This window comes from Eublepharis macularius, chromosome 1, assembly GCF_028583425.1.
Source record: "Eublepharis macularius isolate TG4126 chromosome 1, MPM_Emac_v1.0, whole genome shotgun sequence".
Lineage (NCBI taxonomy): Eukaryota > Metazoa > Chordata > Lepidosauria > Squamata > Eublepharidae > Eublepharis > Eublepharis macularius.
This window is the reverse complement of record NC_072790.1, coordinates 123537447-123553687: the sequence shown is the minus strand read 5'-3', so window position 1 is coordinate 123553687 and position 16241 is coordinate 123537447. Positions and strand designations below refer to the sequence as shown.

The 16241-nt window shown below is 41.5% G+C and overlaps 1 protein-coding gene across 2 annotated transcripts in view; it reads left to right on the top strand.

The window, feature by feature from the left end:
• Positions 1–309: 309 nt before the first annotated feature.
• The window catches only part of FUCA2 (alpha-L-fucosidase 2), a 27118-nt gene continuing 11186 nt past the window's right edge, over positions 310–16241 (top strand). Inside the window, exons 1-4 of one of the 2 annotated variants that reach the window (XM_054998864.1) lie at positions 310–534; positions 1797–1984; positions 11416–11755; positions 13462–13672. In XM_054998864.1, the coding sequence (XP_054854839.1) occupies positions 329–534; positions 1797–1984; positions 11416–11755; positions 13462–13672 (945 nt within the window). In that variant the 5' untranslated portion in view covers positions 310–328. The remainder of the gene's footprint in view (positions 535–1796; positions 1985–11415; positions 11756–13461; positions 13673–16241) is intronic. The other variant, XM_054998929.1, reaches the window with a different exon arrangement.

Below are 16241 nucleotides of genomic sequence, written 5' to 3'. Positions count from 1 at the left end.
TTGTTTTTTCCCTTAAGTTATATTTCCATGAATGTGGTCCGACAGAGCCTGAACTGTCTCCCATCCTAAAGACGTCTACTTGAATCTGATTTTAATGGGGCTTGTTTTGTCCTGGAGATTGCAATCATCAGCATCTGTACCGCTCGCGAGTCACCAGCCCCCTTCCCCTGAAGGGCCTCCACGGAGCGCTCTTCATAAGCCGCCCCACAACTACCAGGAACAGAAAGCAAAACCACACGGCGGAAGCAGCCCTTCCCCGTCTCTCTTCTGTCAGCTGACCTCCGCCTGCGGAACACCCTCCCGGAGGAGAGTAGTCGGCAGATCCCTCATGGCTCAACCGGTTGGCGTATCGCTTGTCCTTGGGCTGCTGCTTCTGTTCTTTCTTCCCTTGCAGCGTAATGCAGCTCCCTATGATCCTACCTGGGAGTCGCTGGATTCCAGGCCTCTTCCCACCTGGTTTGATGAAGTCAAGTTTGGGATTTTCATCCACTGGGGTTTATTCTCTGTACCAAGCTTCGGCAGCGAATGGTTTTGGTGAGATCCCTATGCGCAAATTCTGCCTCGTATTTCCCTTTCTTTTACAGCCCGTGCCCGTGCATGTTTACTCGGCAGTAAGTCTCACCGAGTTCAGTGGGACTAATTTCCAAGTAAGTAAAGTTAAAATCCCACTGACATCAGCGGATTTGGTAGTTCTGTGGATGGAACTCCAGATACGTTATTTTGGTCCTAAATGCTTCACAGGATTCTAGAAAGCAATTGATTTGCTTTTGTTTCTTTGTGGATAAAAGTATTAAGGATTCTCTTAAAAAACTTACCTGAAAGTCCTGCATTTTAATCCTTTAGCTCAATGACTATTCAGAGGTATGTGAAAGTTTCTTTGTGAAGATTATTGTATGTGCACTTTATTATTATTTCAGATGATATAAAGCTGAGCCCTGGAACTGCGACAAAAGTATTTTTCATGCATATTTTTGTGGTTAAATTGATCTGTAATGTGAATTTAAAATGTGTTGTAAATGCCTTTCACATAAATAGCATGAGAGATGTTCAAACTTTTAAGATGATTGTGAATATGATCTACACGGTGATTAATTTTGTGAACAGACTGGGTTTAGCTGAAGCTGAATACTTGAAGCCATAATGATATTTTGGGGATTGGCTGCTGTTGGAAAGTTTCTTTAAATGCACTATAGAAGGGTACTCCAGTCCACATTGGCATCCCTCCCCTCCCTGCATGGGACAAATGATCCTTCATCCTCCATCAGCATAGTGAGGGGCTTCACTCATGGGATGACTTTTATCTCAAACAGTACTTTTAGAGGGGTCTAAAATAGGGTCTTCGGGGTACTGAAGCCTGTCTTGCTCTTCCAAAGTACTGCCTAAGAATACCTTAAAATGAAGCTTTTAAAGAGATAGAGGAAAGTGTTCCTCGAGATGTTTGAAGGTCTGTATCAGATACTGGTTTCTGTACTTGTATGATACACTTGTATTATGAGCTCATTAACCCATGATGTGCAGCTTATTCATCCTGTTTATATGGTAAGTGCCCTCCAGGTGGGGCCTGGAGTTCTCCCAGAATTATAGCTGATCTCCAGACGTTAGTCCCCCTGGAGAAAATGGCAACTTCAGAGGGCAGAGTCTACGTCATCACATTCCCGTTGAACTCCCTCACCTCCCAAATTCCACCCTCCAGAGGCACTGCTCCACTAGGCTGGAGTTGGCAAACATTTCTCCAGACCATCTTGGAATCTGACCCTTTCTGGGTGAGGTAAACGGTGAAATGTGTTTCTTTGCAGGTGGTATTGGCAAAAAGAAAAGAGAGAATCTTATATAAAATTTATGGAGACAAATTACCCTCCTGGATTCAGTTATGGAGATTTTGGGCCCTTGTTTACAGCAGAATTTTTCGATGCTGATCAGTGGGCAGACATTTTGAAATCTTCAGGTGCCAAGTATGTAGTCTTGACTTCAAAACACCATGAAGGTAATCTGAATATATTTGTATTGACTTATATGATATAATCAACTTTGAGTCTCAGTGAGAAAGGTGAACTATAAATAACAAATTAAAATAAAGAAAACATATGTCTTGTCGAAAGCTTTCACGGCCGGAGAACGATGGGTGTTGTGGATTTTCCGGGCTGTATTGCCGTGGTCTTGGCATTGTAGTTCCTGACGTTTTGCCAAAAGCTGTGACTGGCATCTTCAGAGGTGTAGCATCAAAAGACAGAGATCTCTCAGTGTCACAGTGTGGAAAAGAAGTTGGCAGGTAATTTATGTCTTCTCAGGAAGGTAGGGTTGGGCTGAGTCATCCTGTAAGAGTTTCCCAGGGTGTGGAATGCTAATGGAGGGAGGCTTCACTGTATTCTGAGGAGGTTCTTTTGCATATGGATTGGTGCTTGATATGCTCATCTTCTCTGCAGGGCTATTGTCGGGTATAGAGTATTTTGTTAGCTTGGTGTTTTTCAGGACTGGAAACCATGCTCTATTCATTCTTAAAGTCTCTTCTGTTGAAATTGTGCTTATGCTTATGAATTTCAGTGGCTCTATACCCGACAATAGCCCTGCAGAGAAGGTTAGCATATCAAGCATGAATCCATATGCAAAAGAACCTCCTCAGAATACAGTGAGACTGAGACATATTGAATCTTTCTATGCATCTACATAGTTTTGCCGTTCATAAGCAGTAGGTAATGTAGTCTCAGTCTCAGTGCTTCTTAAGGGATTTATTGCTTTTTAAGGGATTTATTGCATTGATTGTATTTTCTGTGATTAAAATTGCAGCAGACATAGATCTGGTGACTTTCACTTTAATTTATATAGAATTCGGTGACTTTCACTTTAATTTATATGAAATTTGGACCAGCGTTTGTATAAATCATGGGAGGGGCTTAGATCCCTTATCCCAACGATTTGTTCTACTTACTCTAAGGACTTGAACTGGAAGATGTAGAGCGGTTCCTTGTTAGTAAGTCTCACACAGGGAATATACTGTTTGCTGAAGTGTTTGGGGAGGTGTGAAAATTTTCCTTTTGTGATTTGTTCACATAGATTTTGGCCTGAAGAAAGAAGAATGTACTTCTGAAACGAGTAGTGAACAGGTCGACCCAACTCGTCGTCCACACCCTTTTTTCTGCAGTTCAGTTTGGCAGATGCATTGTGTCGACTGCCTTTCCCCGGTTTAGCCGGTTGGACTTATTTACGGACTGCCGGCATACGGGCTTATTCAAGCCACGTCACGGATGTATTAATCTTGCCTATAGTGGCCTTTTGTATTGCATTCATATTGAATTGTATTATTGCATGGGTATTTGGTATTAACAACGGAATTTTTCATATTGGTGCCCCTTGGTGTTCTTCCTTGAGCCTGGTGGCTCCCTGTTTTCTGTGTGTCTTTGAGAGGCAGGCTTTCCTGTTTGTTTGTGATATAAATTACCTGCCAACTTCTTTTCCACACTGTGAGATCTCTGTCTTTTGGTGCTACACCTCTGAAGATGCCAGCCACAGCTGCTGGCGAAACATCAGGAACTACAATGCCAAGACCACGGCTATACAGCCCAGAAAATCCACAACAACCAAAACATATGTCCTTTAGAATTTAGTCATTTTGACTGTTTATTTAAGCGGAAGACAATCTTGGGTGGGCCTTATACAGAAGCATAGAATATAAAAATATAACTTCCTTGTTTTGATTCCTACAAGGAAATAGATGACAGATAAAGATTACCTATTCTTCTGCACCAGTATGCACAGGGAAGGGAAGAAAGAGCAAAGAAGGAGGAAGTATAAATATTACAGCTTCTTTGAATGCAGCCTTTAACATGCACTTGTCTACTAAACAGAAATAAACTTTTGAGCCAAAATAGACAGTTCCTTTGTTGCTTATAGAATGTAGGAACGACACGAGACAAGGTCTGGATGCAAAGTCTGCCCCTCCAAAATGGAGGCGAGAGTTTTATTAACTTGTATTCAGGAACTCCCGGATGCCCAAATATGGTTATAGCAACAGTTACAAGTTACACATTCCATTCTCAGCCAACGAAGCACAATATTGCTGTGTTCAGACTTTTGTCTTATCTAGGAAGCATAACAGAATGAAAGGTACATCATGAGCTTCTGAGCATAGAAGAATGTTACTTAGAGTGTATGAGAGTATTGTGCTCTGTGAATGGTGAGAGACTTATTGTTACACATTTAGACTACTCCCTGAGTCTTCCCGTGTGGCATGCCAACTGACCAGGAGATCAGGAACGTAGAAATGTAAAAGAGCAATTAATGGAGGCTGTGTGGCATGCCTACTCCGGCCTACATTTTCACTCTGTTTTATTTATTTAATTAAAGTGGCAACAAAGGGCCATTCTCTGCATCATCCCAAGAGCATTCTTCCTCATCCTCATCATCACCAGAGGATGTAAACCAAGAGGCTGGGTAACTAGATATTGAAGTGGTAACTGAATATGCAGCAGGATGTGGTTTTGGAATTATTAAAGCAATAAGGGAAGGAATGCATTGAATACAACAACAACTTACAATAAGCACTATCAGAGCACATGTACCATATTGTACTAAGATTCCCAATAAGCCATTTGGCAGCCAGCCCCCCACACAGCTTTCCACCAGGAGGGTAAAACATCTTCTTTTATGGAAGTTTGTAAGTGAGATAGTTGTTGCAGTTGCTTGCTTACAGTTTTTGAATTATCAGACAAATTAAAACAACACATATTTTTTACAGATTCGCACCCATGATGATTTAGCAAGAGGAGGTAATCTATTGCCGCTCTGTTATCTAAAACAGCATTGCGAAGTTCTTGTTGCTCAGAATTCAAGGCTGCTAAGGCTATAGAAGTGGCATTAATAGTTTTTGCTAAATTGCAAGCTAAGTGCCTTAAATTGTTAGCATTAAGTATAGCAAGAGCTGAAACCCCTATAAGTGAGGCCCCTAAAGAAACAGCTTCAGCTTTATTAACAAGAGCAGTTTCCTCAGAGCATGTAGCATATCCACGAGAAGCAGTAAGCATGGCTTTGGAAGGTAAAGCAATAGTTAAACGACTTAAACAGCAGAGAGAGTCAGACAAATTAGCAGGTATGTAATTAAAAGTTCTTGAGCCACAGGTAAAGAACCAACCTGGAGGTAACTGAGTATATGCAAAGGCAAAAGAAACATTTTCTGTTTTTGAACAATTAAGAACATTTGGTCCTACAGAAAGACAGTGAGGTTTGGATTTGTGCTTGGTGCAGTTTACTATTTGAGCGCAGACAGTTTGATTTGCTGATGAATTGGAAGCTACATAAGGAGTGTAAAGAGACATTGCAAACAATGGAAGTCGGGGCATTGTTGGACCCCAATCATACATTTGAGTATATTTTATGTTACTACGTTTCATAAACATGCTTAAAGATGTATCATTCAAAAGCAAGGCAATAAGGGTACACACAGGAATAATGCAAGAAACTAGTAATAAGTTCATGTCATTTGTCTGCTTTAAACAAAAGTTGGAACTATTCACTTGTGCAGCCAGCCGTTCCCACAGATTGTACTGAAGACGGTCTTGCAAAGGCTGGGCTTCAGCTTGTACAGTTGTTGGCAGAAAACAAAGAAGCACACACAGAATGAGTGTAGAATTTGCAGTAATGTCCACAAAGAGGGCAGCATGATTGTCCAAAGCAGCATGTCTGAGCTCTATGAGTTCAGCATTTAGGGTAGCAATTACAATAGAAGTTGGATTCATTGTCTTAGTCAGGCTGCAAGCTATTTTGCTAAGAGTTTGATGGTTCACAATGGTGAGCACTGGAAGACCAACATAGAGAGGCTGCAAGGGACAAGGCCTCTCATCACTTAGGAGATTCACTGTAGAGTCACAGCTGGAATCTAGCATAGCACTTTTCAACAGAGAAGCAAGTAATCCGCAGACTCCTCAAGGCAAAAGTTGTGAGACATTAAGTTGCAAGGAGGAAAACAGCACGGCACACAAGGGATGAGAAGTGAATTTGCAGTTTGAAGCTTTTTCCATCTGAACTTGTTCCAGGCTGACTTTTTTTCATCTCGGGTTGGCGTGAGCTGGCTGGTAGGGCAAGGACCTGTGGATAAAACAGAAACACACCCTTTTCCCCACGTTAACAGGGGGACTGGCCCCTGCCAGGTCTTATCTAGCAGGCTTCGATAGTATACCTGCAGAGTAGGTAACTCTGGTTTCTGCCAGAAATGTCTATCAAAGGCAGAAGTAGGTGAAGAGGCAGCAGCTTGTGGCTGTGCAAAATTGAGCTGATTGTAAGTGAATAAACATTTATGAATCTGTTGCATAGTTAATCCCATCGTGGGGGCCCTCCCCCCCTTATTTTATTTGTTTAGAGAGGAGGGTTTTAATAGAGCGATTGGCATGTTGTACAATCGCCTGACCTGTAGAATTGTAAGGGATTTTTTGAGTAAGAACAATGTCTGAGCCGCTTGGAAAGAGTGGCTGGCAAGCTGAGAGTCAAGCATCTCCCACCTCAGGAATGTTCACTAACTTAGCTTTGTTTGTGGAAGTGAGGGGGAGAGGGGGGGGTGAGAAGAAAGCAGGCTGGCTGTGCGCTGCCTGAATATGTTGAAGTGGTGATGAGAGAAATGTTATCTGTGAATAAGAGTCAGAGAGGATAGCTGTGTGTAAAACCTTATAAGTGATGTGTGTGAATGAGTTTGGATGAAGTAACTTTAAGAACTAAGAACTACTTTTATGAAACCAATATGCTTCTTGAAAAATAAACATTTAATTTTGTGATATCCCAGAGTAACTGTCAGTGTTATATCCCAGGAGATGGGAAAGAACATGAAATGCAGTTTTTCTCCTCTGAGGAGTGGTCTAATAGAGAATTCTAAGTCTATTTCATGAAGAATAGAGACTCCCCTTTCCATGGTGGGAATCCTCACTAGAAAACTTAAGTGGTTACATGCAAATAAGTAACACAAACAGTTGAACTTTTATTTCTTTTGACTGAAAGTAAACACTTGCTAATTCTTAAAACTAGGCAGGGTTAGCTCTAGTTAGTATTTGGTTGGAAGAATGCATGCATAACCCTTATGCTTCAAAGCAGTAACCTTTTGAGACTTTAAAAGAGGAGAAGGGCAGTGGAACTGCTTTAGATATTTAAGATTTTAAGAAGAACTTACAGACCCATGCTGTAATTCACTTGGAGTTTTAGTGAGAAAGACAGATTAGAGATAATGTGAATAATTAAGAACAGACAACCAATCAAACCAAAGAAGTTTTTTGAGGCAGATGACTGAGCTTTCAGAAAATTTCTTAGGCTCTGTGTACTTTGATACCAGGATTTCTATTGATCCTACAAGGCAGAAGATTTTTAAGACAGAATGTCACTTATAACAGTGAAAGAAGTGTAGAAACAGAGTCATAAGATTAGAATTGATAGGGGGTGCTAAATAAGCACCAGGAAGACAGCTGATTAGTTTATAAACATAATGTGAGTTAGAGATGAACTTGAAGAGAATATTTAGTAATTCAGTGACCTTCATTTTGAAAAACATAACTCTTTTGAAGCGGCTACTGTTAGGAAAAAAAACTGTGCCGGCTGTGGCGTGCAGCGGCTTAGGAAAACAGGCACTTGATTGTAGGAGAGAGAAACTATTATCTTTAGGTAACTGAAAAAAGACATCTCCCACAAAGTTTGCAAGAACAGTCTGAAACTTGCACAGAATTACACAGGAGGTGATTGAAATCATTTTTTTTTTCTTAATAACAAAAACAGGAGTATTCCATGGGCTAGTGGAGGGCTCCACATGCTGAGCTTGTAGCTGTTCCTGAACTAAATCATGTAATGCATTAAGTTTATCCTGAGGAAGAGACCATTGATCAATCCAAACAGGTTCATCAGTTAACCAAGTAAGTGGAATGGCCATAGAACCTTATTCTGCAAAAGAGAGAAAAGCTTGTAGCTGGGATAACAAATCCCTGCCCCACAAGTTCACATGGACTGGAAGAACAAATGGACGGAGAGGCACAGTCTGTGCTGAACCAGGTAGAGAAACTTGGACAAAATTAACACTCTGCCGTGCTTTCTGCTGTCCTCCAACCCCCCAAACAGTTGGACAGTCTTCTAGTGGCCACTCTGGAGGCCACTGTTGTGCACAAATTACAGTAACATCAGCCCCAGTGTCAAGAATACCTGAGAAGGAGCGGCCGTTAAGAAAGAAACGCTGTTGTGGGCGAGCTCTGGAAATGGATGCTGTAAGACCCACCAGTGTTGCGTGAGCCTGGTCCGTGGACCCAAAGCCTCCCTCCCCACGATCACGATCTTGTCCCCCTGCGGGGAGAAAATAGGGAAGGAGAATCAGCTGTGCCACAGAATCACCAGCTGCTAAAGACTGTGGCAAATTAGTCCAGAGCTGAATCTGAATAACTTCTTGATAATCACTATCAATGACCCCTGGGACTACAAAAATACCCCGTTTAGAACTAGAGGACCTAGGAAGAACTAGACCCACAGTCCCTGATGGAAGAGGTCCTTTTAGTTGAGAAGGAGTAACCAAGACTTCTCCTGGGAATTTGAAAGTTAGAGCAGTCTGTAAGAAAAGATCCAGACCTGCACTTCCCCTGGTTGCTGACTTTGTTGTAGAAAGATGGGATGGAATTAACCTAGGGTCAGATTTTGCACTGCCTGATCCAGTGCTGTCTCCGTTTGGACTGGGGCCAGAGACCAAAGGCCCGGTCTTGAGTTTCCCGACTGTGGGACAGACCTGCAATCACTATTCCAGTGAAAACCTTTTCCACATCTTCTGCATTTAGTTTTTGGCTTTGGAAAAGACTGATTGAATCGTGGATGACTTCCATGAGGACGGGGCTGAATTGGTCCCCCTCCTTTGGCTCTGCAATCTGCCTTAAAATGACCAGGTTTACCACAACTAAAACACCTCCCTGCTGGTTTATTAGCTTGACGAAGTGCTGCTGCCAGCAAGGTCGCATTATGAGAAGCAGAGCCAATATCCTGACAAGCTCGAATCATCTCAGCCAGTTCAGGATTGTATCCTAAACCTTGAATTGCTCGTCTACATTCAGGAAGAGCATTTTCCTTAGCTAACTTAAGCAATAGTTCAGTCTGTGCCACTTCATTTTTAAGTTGCCTTTTGATTGACTCTTGGAGGCGATCAACAAAGTCAGAGTAAGATTCATTTGGTCGCTGTCTGACCGTGGAAAAAGAAGGCTGAGATTTCCCTGATGTTGGAACTCGCTTCATAGCATGGAACGCAGCCTGAGCTGACTGCTCCAGCGTCCCTACAGGCAAAGCTATTTGCGCATCAGGCTGAGCAAAAGCCTCATATCCATAAAGTTGAGCTGCTGTGTAAGCTCCTCCTGAATTAGCTCCGCGAAGAGCGCATTCCTGCCTGAACTCACTCTCCCAGACTACATATTGAGCAGGGGTTAGAAGCATCCGGAAAAGATGCTTCCAATCCTCTGGAACCATACGACTGTTTCTGATCATTGCTTCTAGAAATCCATGAGTGAAAGGAGAGTTTAAGCCTGTATCTCGTATGGCATTTTTTAACTGAAGAAGAACTTTATACTGAACTGGTCTGTACTCTACAAATTCATTTCCAGCAGCGTCTCTGTTCCCTGTAAAGTGTACTGGGCAGATAGCCAACATTTCTGTGAGTTCCCTAGTATGCTCCTCTGAAGCGTCCTCCAGAGCTGATTGCAACCTTTCTCTGAGATATCCTCCCTTAGGTTGAACAACCCGAGCTACTTTTTCAGGGAACTCCCTGCTTGAAATTCCAGCTTCAAATGTTTCAGAGTTAGAATCTTCGGCTTTAGGTGCCGAAGGAACAGAAGCGGAAGAAGGTAGGAGGTGAGGGGGAGACGGAGGCAGGACTTGAAGAGGACAGTACTGAGGAGTAAAAGAAAGAGAAGCTCCCGGGTGTTTTGAAAGTGGGCCAAGACGGTCCACAGCATGGCGACATTGGTGCCAAGTGTGTAGCATTTGAACAGGTGCCCTAGGCTCTGTATGTAGAATTCTGCCCACCTTTTCCCAGTCTTTGACTTTTAAAGATCCAGCCTCCGGGTAAGCTGGACAATATTTAGCTAGGTGGCGCAGGAGACATGCAATCTCTCCAAATGTGGTAGACCCTCCTGACTTTTTGACTAAAAAACATAATTCATCCGCATACCTTCGCTGAGGATGCATCAAGGATGTACCCATGCTTACCAGTTGAAGAAGGGGAGTGCACTCGATATGGGGCCTATTCCAGGCGCTGGTAGATGGGGGAGGGTCCCTGGCTGTTCGGGCGCCAGATGTAGGAACGACACGAGACAAGGTCTGGATGCAAAGTCTGCCCCTCCAAAATGGAGGCGAGAGTTTTATTAACTTGTATTCAGGAACTCCCGGATGCCCAAATATGGTTATAGCAACAGTTACAAGTTACACATTCCATTCTCAGCCAACGAAGCACAATATTGCTGTGTTCAGACTTTTGTCTTATCTAGGAAGCATAACAGAATGAAAGGTACATCATGAGCTTCTGAGCATAGAAGAATGTTACTTAGAGTGTATGAGAGTATTGTGCTCTGTGAATGGTGAGAGACTTATTGTTACACATTTAGACTACTCCCTGAGTCTTCCCGTGTGGCATGCCAACTGACCAGGAGATCAGGAACGTAGAAATGTAAAAGAGCAATTAATGGAGGCTGTGTGGCATGCCTACTCCGGCCTACAATAGAACACTATGGTGATTAGTATATTAACAAGATGGAAGCTCAGATTCTCATAGTATTGAATTAGGCAGTAGTTTTGTTTACACCTTAACATATAGGCTGTAGTCCAAATAAGCCTTTCAGGCCTGTGAATGGGAACATTATGTATAGGTGTTGTTTTATGTGAATTTTATGTGAATTCCCATATCTAAGAATCTTGATTTGAAACTGGAATTCAATACTGGAATTCATTTTGATTCATTAAGTAAATCAAGTAAGATAATAGCTATCAGATACAAATATTACAGGTACTCCATCTCAGCTATCAAACTTTGTAAAAAAAAATCATTGTATATTAAATAGGAGTATGAAATATTTATTGGATAAGTGATAAGATACTCACATGCCAGAAAACATTCAGACACTATTCATAACCATAATCCATGGAGAAATTTGGGGGTCACATGTGTTTCACTTATTACAAACTGCTTTTGAAGCCTATTTAATTTCTAAAACAGCTTGCCACGTGGTGCAGAAGATGAGTTACATTTCAACAAATGAAGCCCAAAGAGACTCTAAGCATGCAGAACTAGTTTGTGGTTTGGTGAGACCTGGATTTTATGTATATTCTTTTGTAAATATTAGAAAAATCTCACCAGTGATGCAAAATAATAGCATACAAAAAGAACAACAAGCATGCTACTTGTTCTTTTAAAAATATCCTTTTATTTTTTAGGTTTTACCATGTGGGGATCTAAATATTCTTGGTCTTGGAATGCTGTTGATGTTGGACCAAAACGGGATATTGTGGCTGAATTGGCATCATCCATAAGAAACAGGACTGGGTTACGCTTTGGCCTGTATCACTCACTATTTGAGTGGTTTAATCCTCTCTTTCTCAGTGACGCCTCCAGTGCATTCAGAACCAAACAATTTCCAAATGCCAAGTCGCTCCCAGAGCTCTATGAGATTGTCAACCGGTACCAGCCAGAAATTCTGTGGTCAGATGGAGATGGGTATGCCCCAGACACTTATTGGAACAGCACTGGATTTCTAGCTTGGCTTTATAATGAAAGGTACGGCCGTTCTCTCACTTAAACTGTGTATTTTAATCTTATTTTGAAAACAACCATTGTAGCATTTTTAAAATCTTTTGTGCAGTTGTTTTAACTCAAAAGCCATTAATAATAGTTCTGAACCTAAAAGTTAATTAATACCTTTTAGATGTAGAGCTGTTATTATCAACTGTGTTTTAATTAAAATGCATGCTAAAATAAATGTATGTAAGAGAAGCATATTTAATTTTTATCACTATGTGGTCATTCCATCTATGCAAGGTAGGTGATCAATATTATATAAAGAATCATTGTTCCATGCTTACTCTTTAAGAGAGCTTATCCTCTGTGACCTTGAATTCCGAGGGTTAGGATTCACGGGCTAGTTAAACAACGTTCACATTTCAGAAGTGGAATACTTGAAGCCATGATGACATTTCAGGGAATGTCCTATAAATCCTGGAAAATTTTCTATAAACATACCCTAATAGGATATACTAGGACCCAATTGCATTCCCCCCCCCCCCCAGTTACATGTTTACAACTGAGCAGGGGGTTTTTTTCTGGGAAAAGAGGTGGCTGAACTGTCAAGAGGGAAATGAGGAAGAAACACATGGGATTCTTTGAAATCATATTATTTTCAAGCACTGTTGCCGAGTATTTTCATGAGGTGCCGGAACTCCGTTCCCCCACATTCCCCCTGAAAAAAAGCCCTGCAACTGATTCTTCCTTCTCTCATTGACATGGAGGAGGCTTTTATCTCAAATGGAACCAGGGAGGCTTTATCAGGCCCAGAGTACTGCTGGCCAAAAACTTAACAGCTAAATGTTTGTTTATTGTTTGTAGTATTCATGATGTATTTCAGGTCAATAACCATAATAAAAGAAAGTATTAAAAGTTAATTCTAGCCTCTTAGCACCAATAACTCGGCAAGACATGAAACTCTGGTTCTATGTAAATATATTTGGATTTAATCAATTAGCTTAAAGGTCGATGACAATTTTTACTACTTAAAAATATTATAAGTTCACTTTTCTCCCAACATATTCGGGGCCCAAGGTGGCTAACACAACTAACAACATAAATTTAAAGTAACAATGGAATAATTAAAACAATAAAATTCAACGAAGTTACCAAGAAAAATAAGCCAGATAATTTCTGACTTGAGTGGAAATGAACAGTAGTTTACAATTTCATGGTCCAAAGATCAAGTCTAAACCAGCCCCCAATGCCCTTCTGAACAATCTGGTTAGGAGAGCTGGCCAGCAACATGGACCCCTTTCTCATTACCAACAGGAGTTTATGGCAAGGAGGGGAGGCAGTGTTTCCAGGAAACAGCTGATTGTACTCTGGCTAACGGGGAATGGGAAAGATGCTGATGAGAATTGCTATATGGATATAGTGTGGTCCTTTGCAGTTATTAAAGCTAAACCCGATGAAATCAATGGACTTAAACTGGAGTAACACTGTATAGGATTGCACTGTAAATAAACAAAAGTGTTTCATCAGTTTTTAGTTTAGATATATTAATCTGTGTCCATGAAAACAGCCACAGTTCCATGCTGATGTAAACACAGTTAAAACAATTAAAATCAATGTGCCCCTTGTGCACAAATGCAGCAGGGCTCTGCCAAGATCTATGTGCTTACAGGTCTGTATTTGTCATGGCCAGTGAGGGAAGATCCTAGCATGGTATCACATACTAATAATGTTCTTGGAATTTTCAGCCCAGTTCGGGATACAGTCGTAACAAATGATCGCTGGGGAGCTGGCAGTATCTGTAAACATGGAGGCTATTACACTTGTTCAGATCGCTACAATCCAGGACATCTTTTGCCTCATAAGTGGGAAAACTGCATGACAATTGACAAAAAGTCATGGGGGTACAGGAGGAATGCACGGCTGAGTGATTATCTCACAATTGAAGAGCTTGTAAAGGTACAATAAGTCAAAGATAGAATTTGAGAATTGAATAATGGCTATTAATTCTTGCATCCCTCCCAAAATACGACCCAACATTATGTTTTTAAAAATGAACTGAGAAATGCCTTTCCCACCACCTTCTCCCCATTCATCCCATTGCTTCTTTGTGATCTCTTGCTTATCACTTTCCCACCCGGATAGATTCATCCAGTTTCCCCTTCTCTGTCCCTGCCTTTTGATTTTTCCATACAATCCAATAAAAAATAATATTAGGTAAAATATGAGAGACAGACAACAGTTTGTATTCTCCCCTTTTAAAATATGTATCTGCTCCCCACTCCCATCTGTGTTTAAAGTTCAGAAGTTTTGATGGTTGTTGTGGGTTTTCCGGGCTGTATTGCCGTGGTCTTGGCATTGTAGTTCCTGACGTTTTGCCGGCAGCTGTGGCTGGCATCTTCAGAGGTGTAGCACCAAAAGACAGAGATCTCTCAGTGTCACAGTGACCCTGAGAGATCTCTGTCTTTTGGTGCTACACCAGGGGGTAAATTGCCCGTTTGCTCCTATGGAGGCCGGCAGACTTGCGCAGCACATCGCGTGCTGCCGGGCCATGGAGAACGGCAACAAGCAGATTTAAGGTGAAAACCTGAAAGTAAGCGAATCCCTTCCGTTATTCTAAGCGTATGCGAAGGATTGGTGGGAGTTGAAGCTAAGAAGGTTCGGATATCTTCCCCTTCATTGAGTTTTGGAACTTAGTTGGCGGACAACTCCCCCCCCCCCCAAGATGGCGACGAAAAAGCAGAGCCCTGCTGTGGGCAAATCTGTTTCGGCTGCTTTGCAGGGGAAAGGAGAATCTCTTGAAGAGGTGGTTAAACGGGTGGTCGTTGAAGCTATGAAGCCCTTTGTTGATAAGCTAAATGAAATCGATCAAAGGGTTGGCTCAGTTGAGAACGAAGTGAAAACCATTAAAGACGTAGCGTCTGGAGCAGAGCAGTCTGCTTGGGAAAACGTATTACTCATGAAAGTAACAAACAAAGAAGTAAAGCTTTTGGAGAATCAATTGATAGGGTTACAAGTGGATCGTGCTCAGACGGTATTGCTTCTTCAGAATGTGAAGGAGGAGGAAAGTGAAAACTTAAAGGATTTGGTGTCGGAACTCTTGGCGTCATTCGCAAAGGCAACTAAAGAAGAGTTAAAAAGCGATATTCTGGGGGGGCATGGCGAGGGCACCTTCGGGGCCAGACGCGTGCTGGGAGAGCTCCGTTCCTCCCGACTCCTAAACCTTCATTAACAGCATACAGCGAAACAAAATCTACAAAAACTATGCATAAGCCATCACAAAAGAAGAGGAAAAGTAAGTTCAAAGTGGCAAGGAACCTACAGACGTTCTTTTCGACAGTTAAAGAGCTGGTGCTAGCAGACGGCAGCGGGGAGGGGGGGAACACCCAAAATGGCGGACGATCTTTTTAACGACGCCACAGAAAAGGTAAATCAAGACAGAATAGCTTTAAACCTGCAGCTAGCAAAATTGAGTCAGGACATTATTTTGCATATGACTAATTTAATCAATCCACTGTCAAAACAGCTTGCCGAAATAAAGCTTAACTTGCAAACTGTCAACCAAAAAGCTGAGAAAGCTTTAGACTCTAGTTTGCAGTCTCAGAAGGAGGTAATTGTTATGCAAAAAGTAATTGAAATTCAAAAGGACAGGATTCTTCGGCTCGAGGTTGCAGCCAAGAAAAACTGCCTCAAGCTAAAGGGACTTAATATATCAAGTACCCATAATGAGGATCTCATAATACTTCTTTCAAAGTGGCTTGTAAAATATTTTAAGTTGGAAAATGAAACAGCCCCGTTCATAACTAACGCTTACCAAGTCGGCAGAGTATCACAAGCTAAAAATAAAATGACTCCAAAAGACGTCATTATTGAAGATATTGAAAGAAGCAAGATTAAAAGGATCAATTCCATATGAAGGCGTGCCAATCTATGTATACGTGGATCTCCCAAAAGAAGCTCTTATTAAAAGAAAAGAACTAAAGCCTATAACTGAAGCGCTACGAAAGTCCAATATTCGTTACCGATGGCTAAATTACACTAAGCTTCTGGTGATATATCATGGAAAACATTATGTTGCTACAGACATAGACACTGGAATGAACCTTTTGAATTCTATTAAGCTGGAAATTCCTATGGAAAGAGAAATGAATAAATCCAATCAGAAAAGGAAACCAGTAGACCTGCTTTCACCACAGAAAGGAAGCAAGATTCCTATCAGACTTATATGATGTTTCTCTCTATGTTTGCAAGAACTTTAGGAAGGAACTTAAGCATACTTTTATATACATATGCAGTTCGTTGTATTACCCATTGAATGCCTTAAAACAAATGAAGGTTTGGGGGAAGGGAGGTTACAGTCCTCTCAGCATAGCTCCCCTTGTTTTATAGCTCTACCTGTTTGGGGGGGGGGTTAAGTAGGGTACCCAGAATTGGTGTGTGTAATGTCACACTAATTCAGTAGCGCTATACTTAAAGCTAATAGATATCAATATATATTAAGATCATATAATTCAATTATCAACCAAGA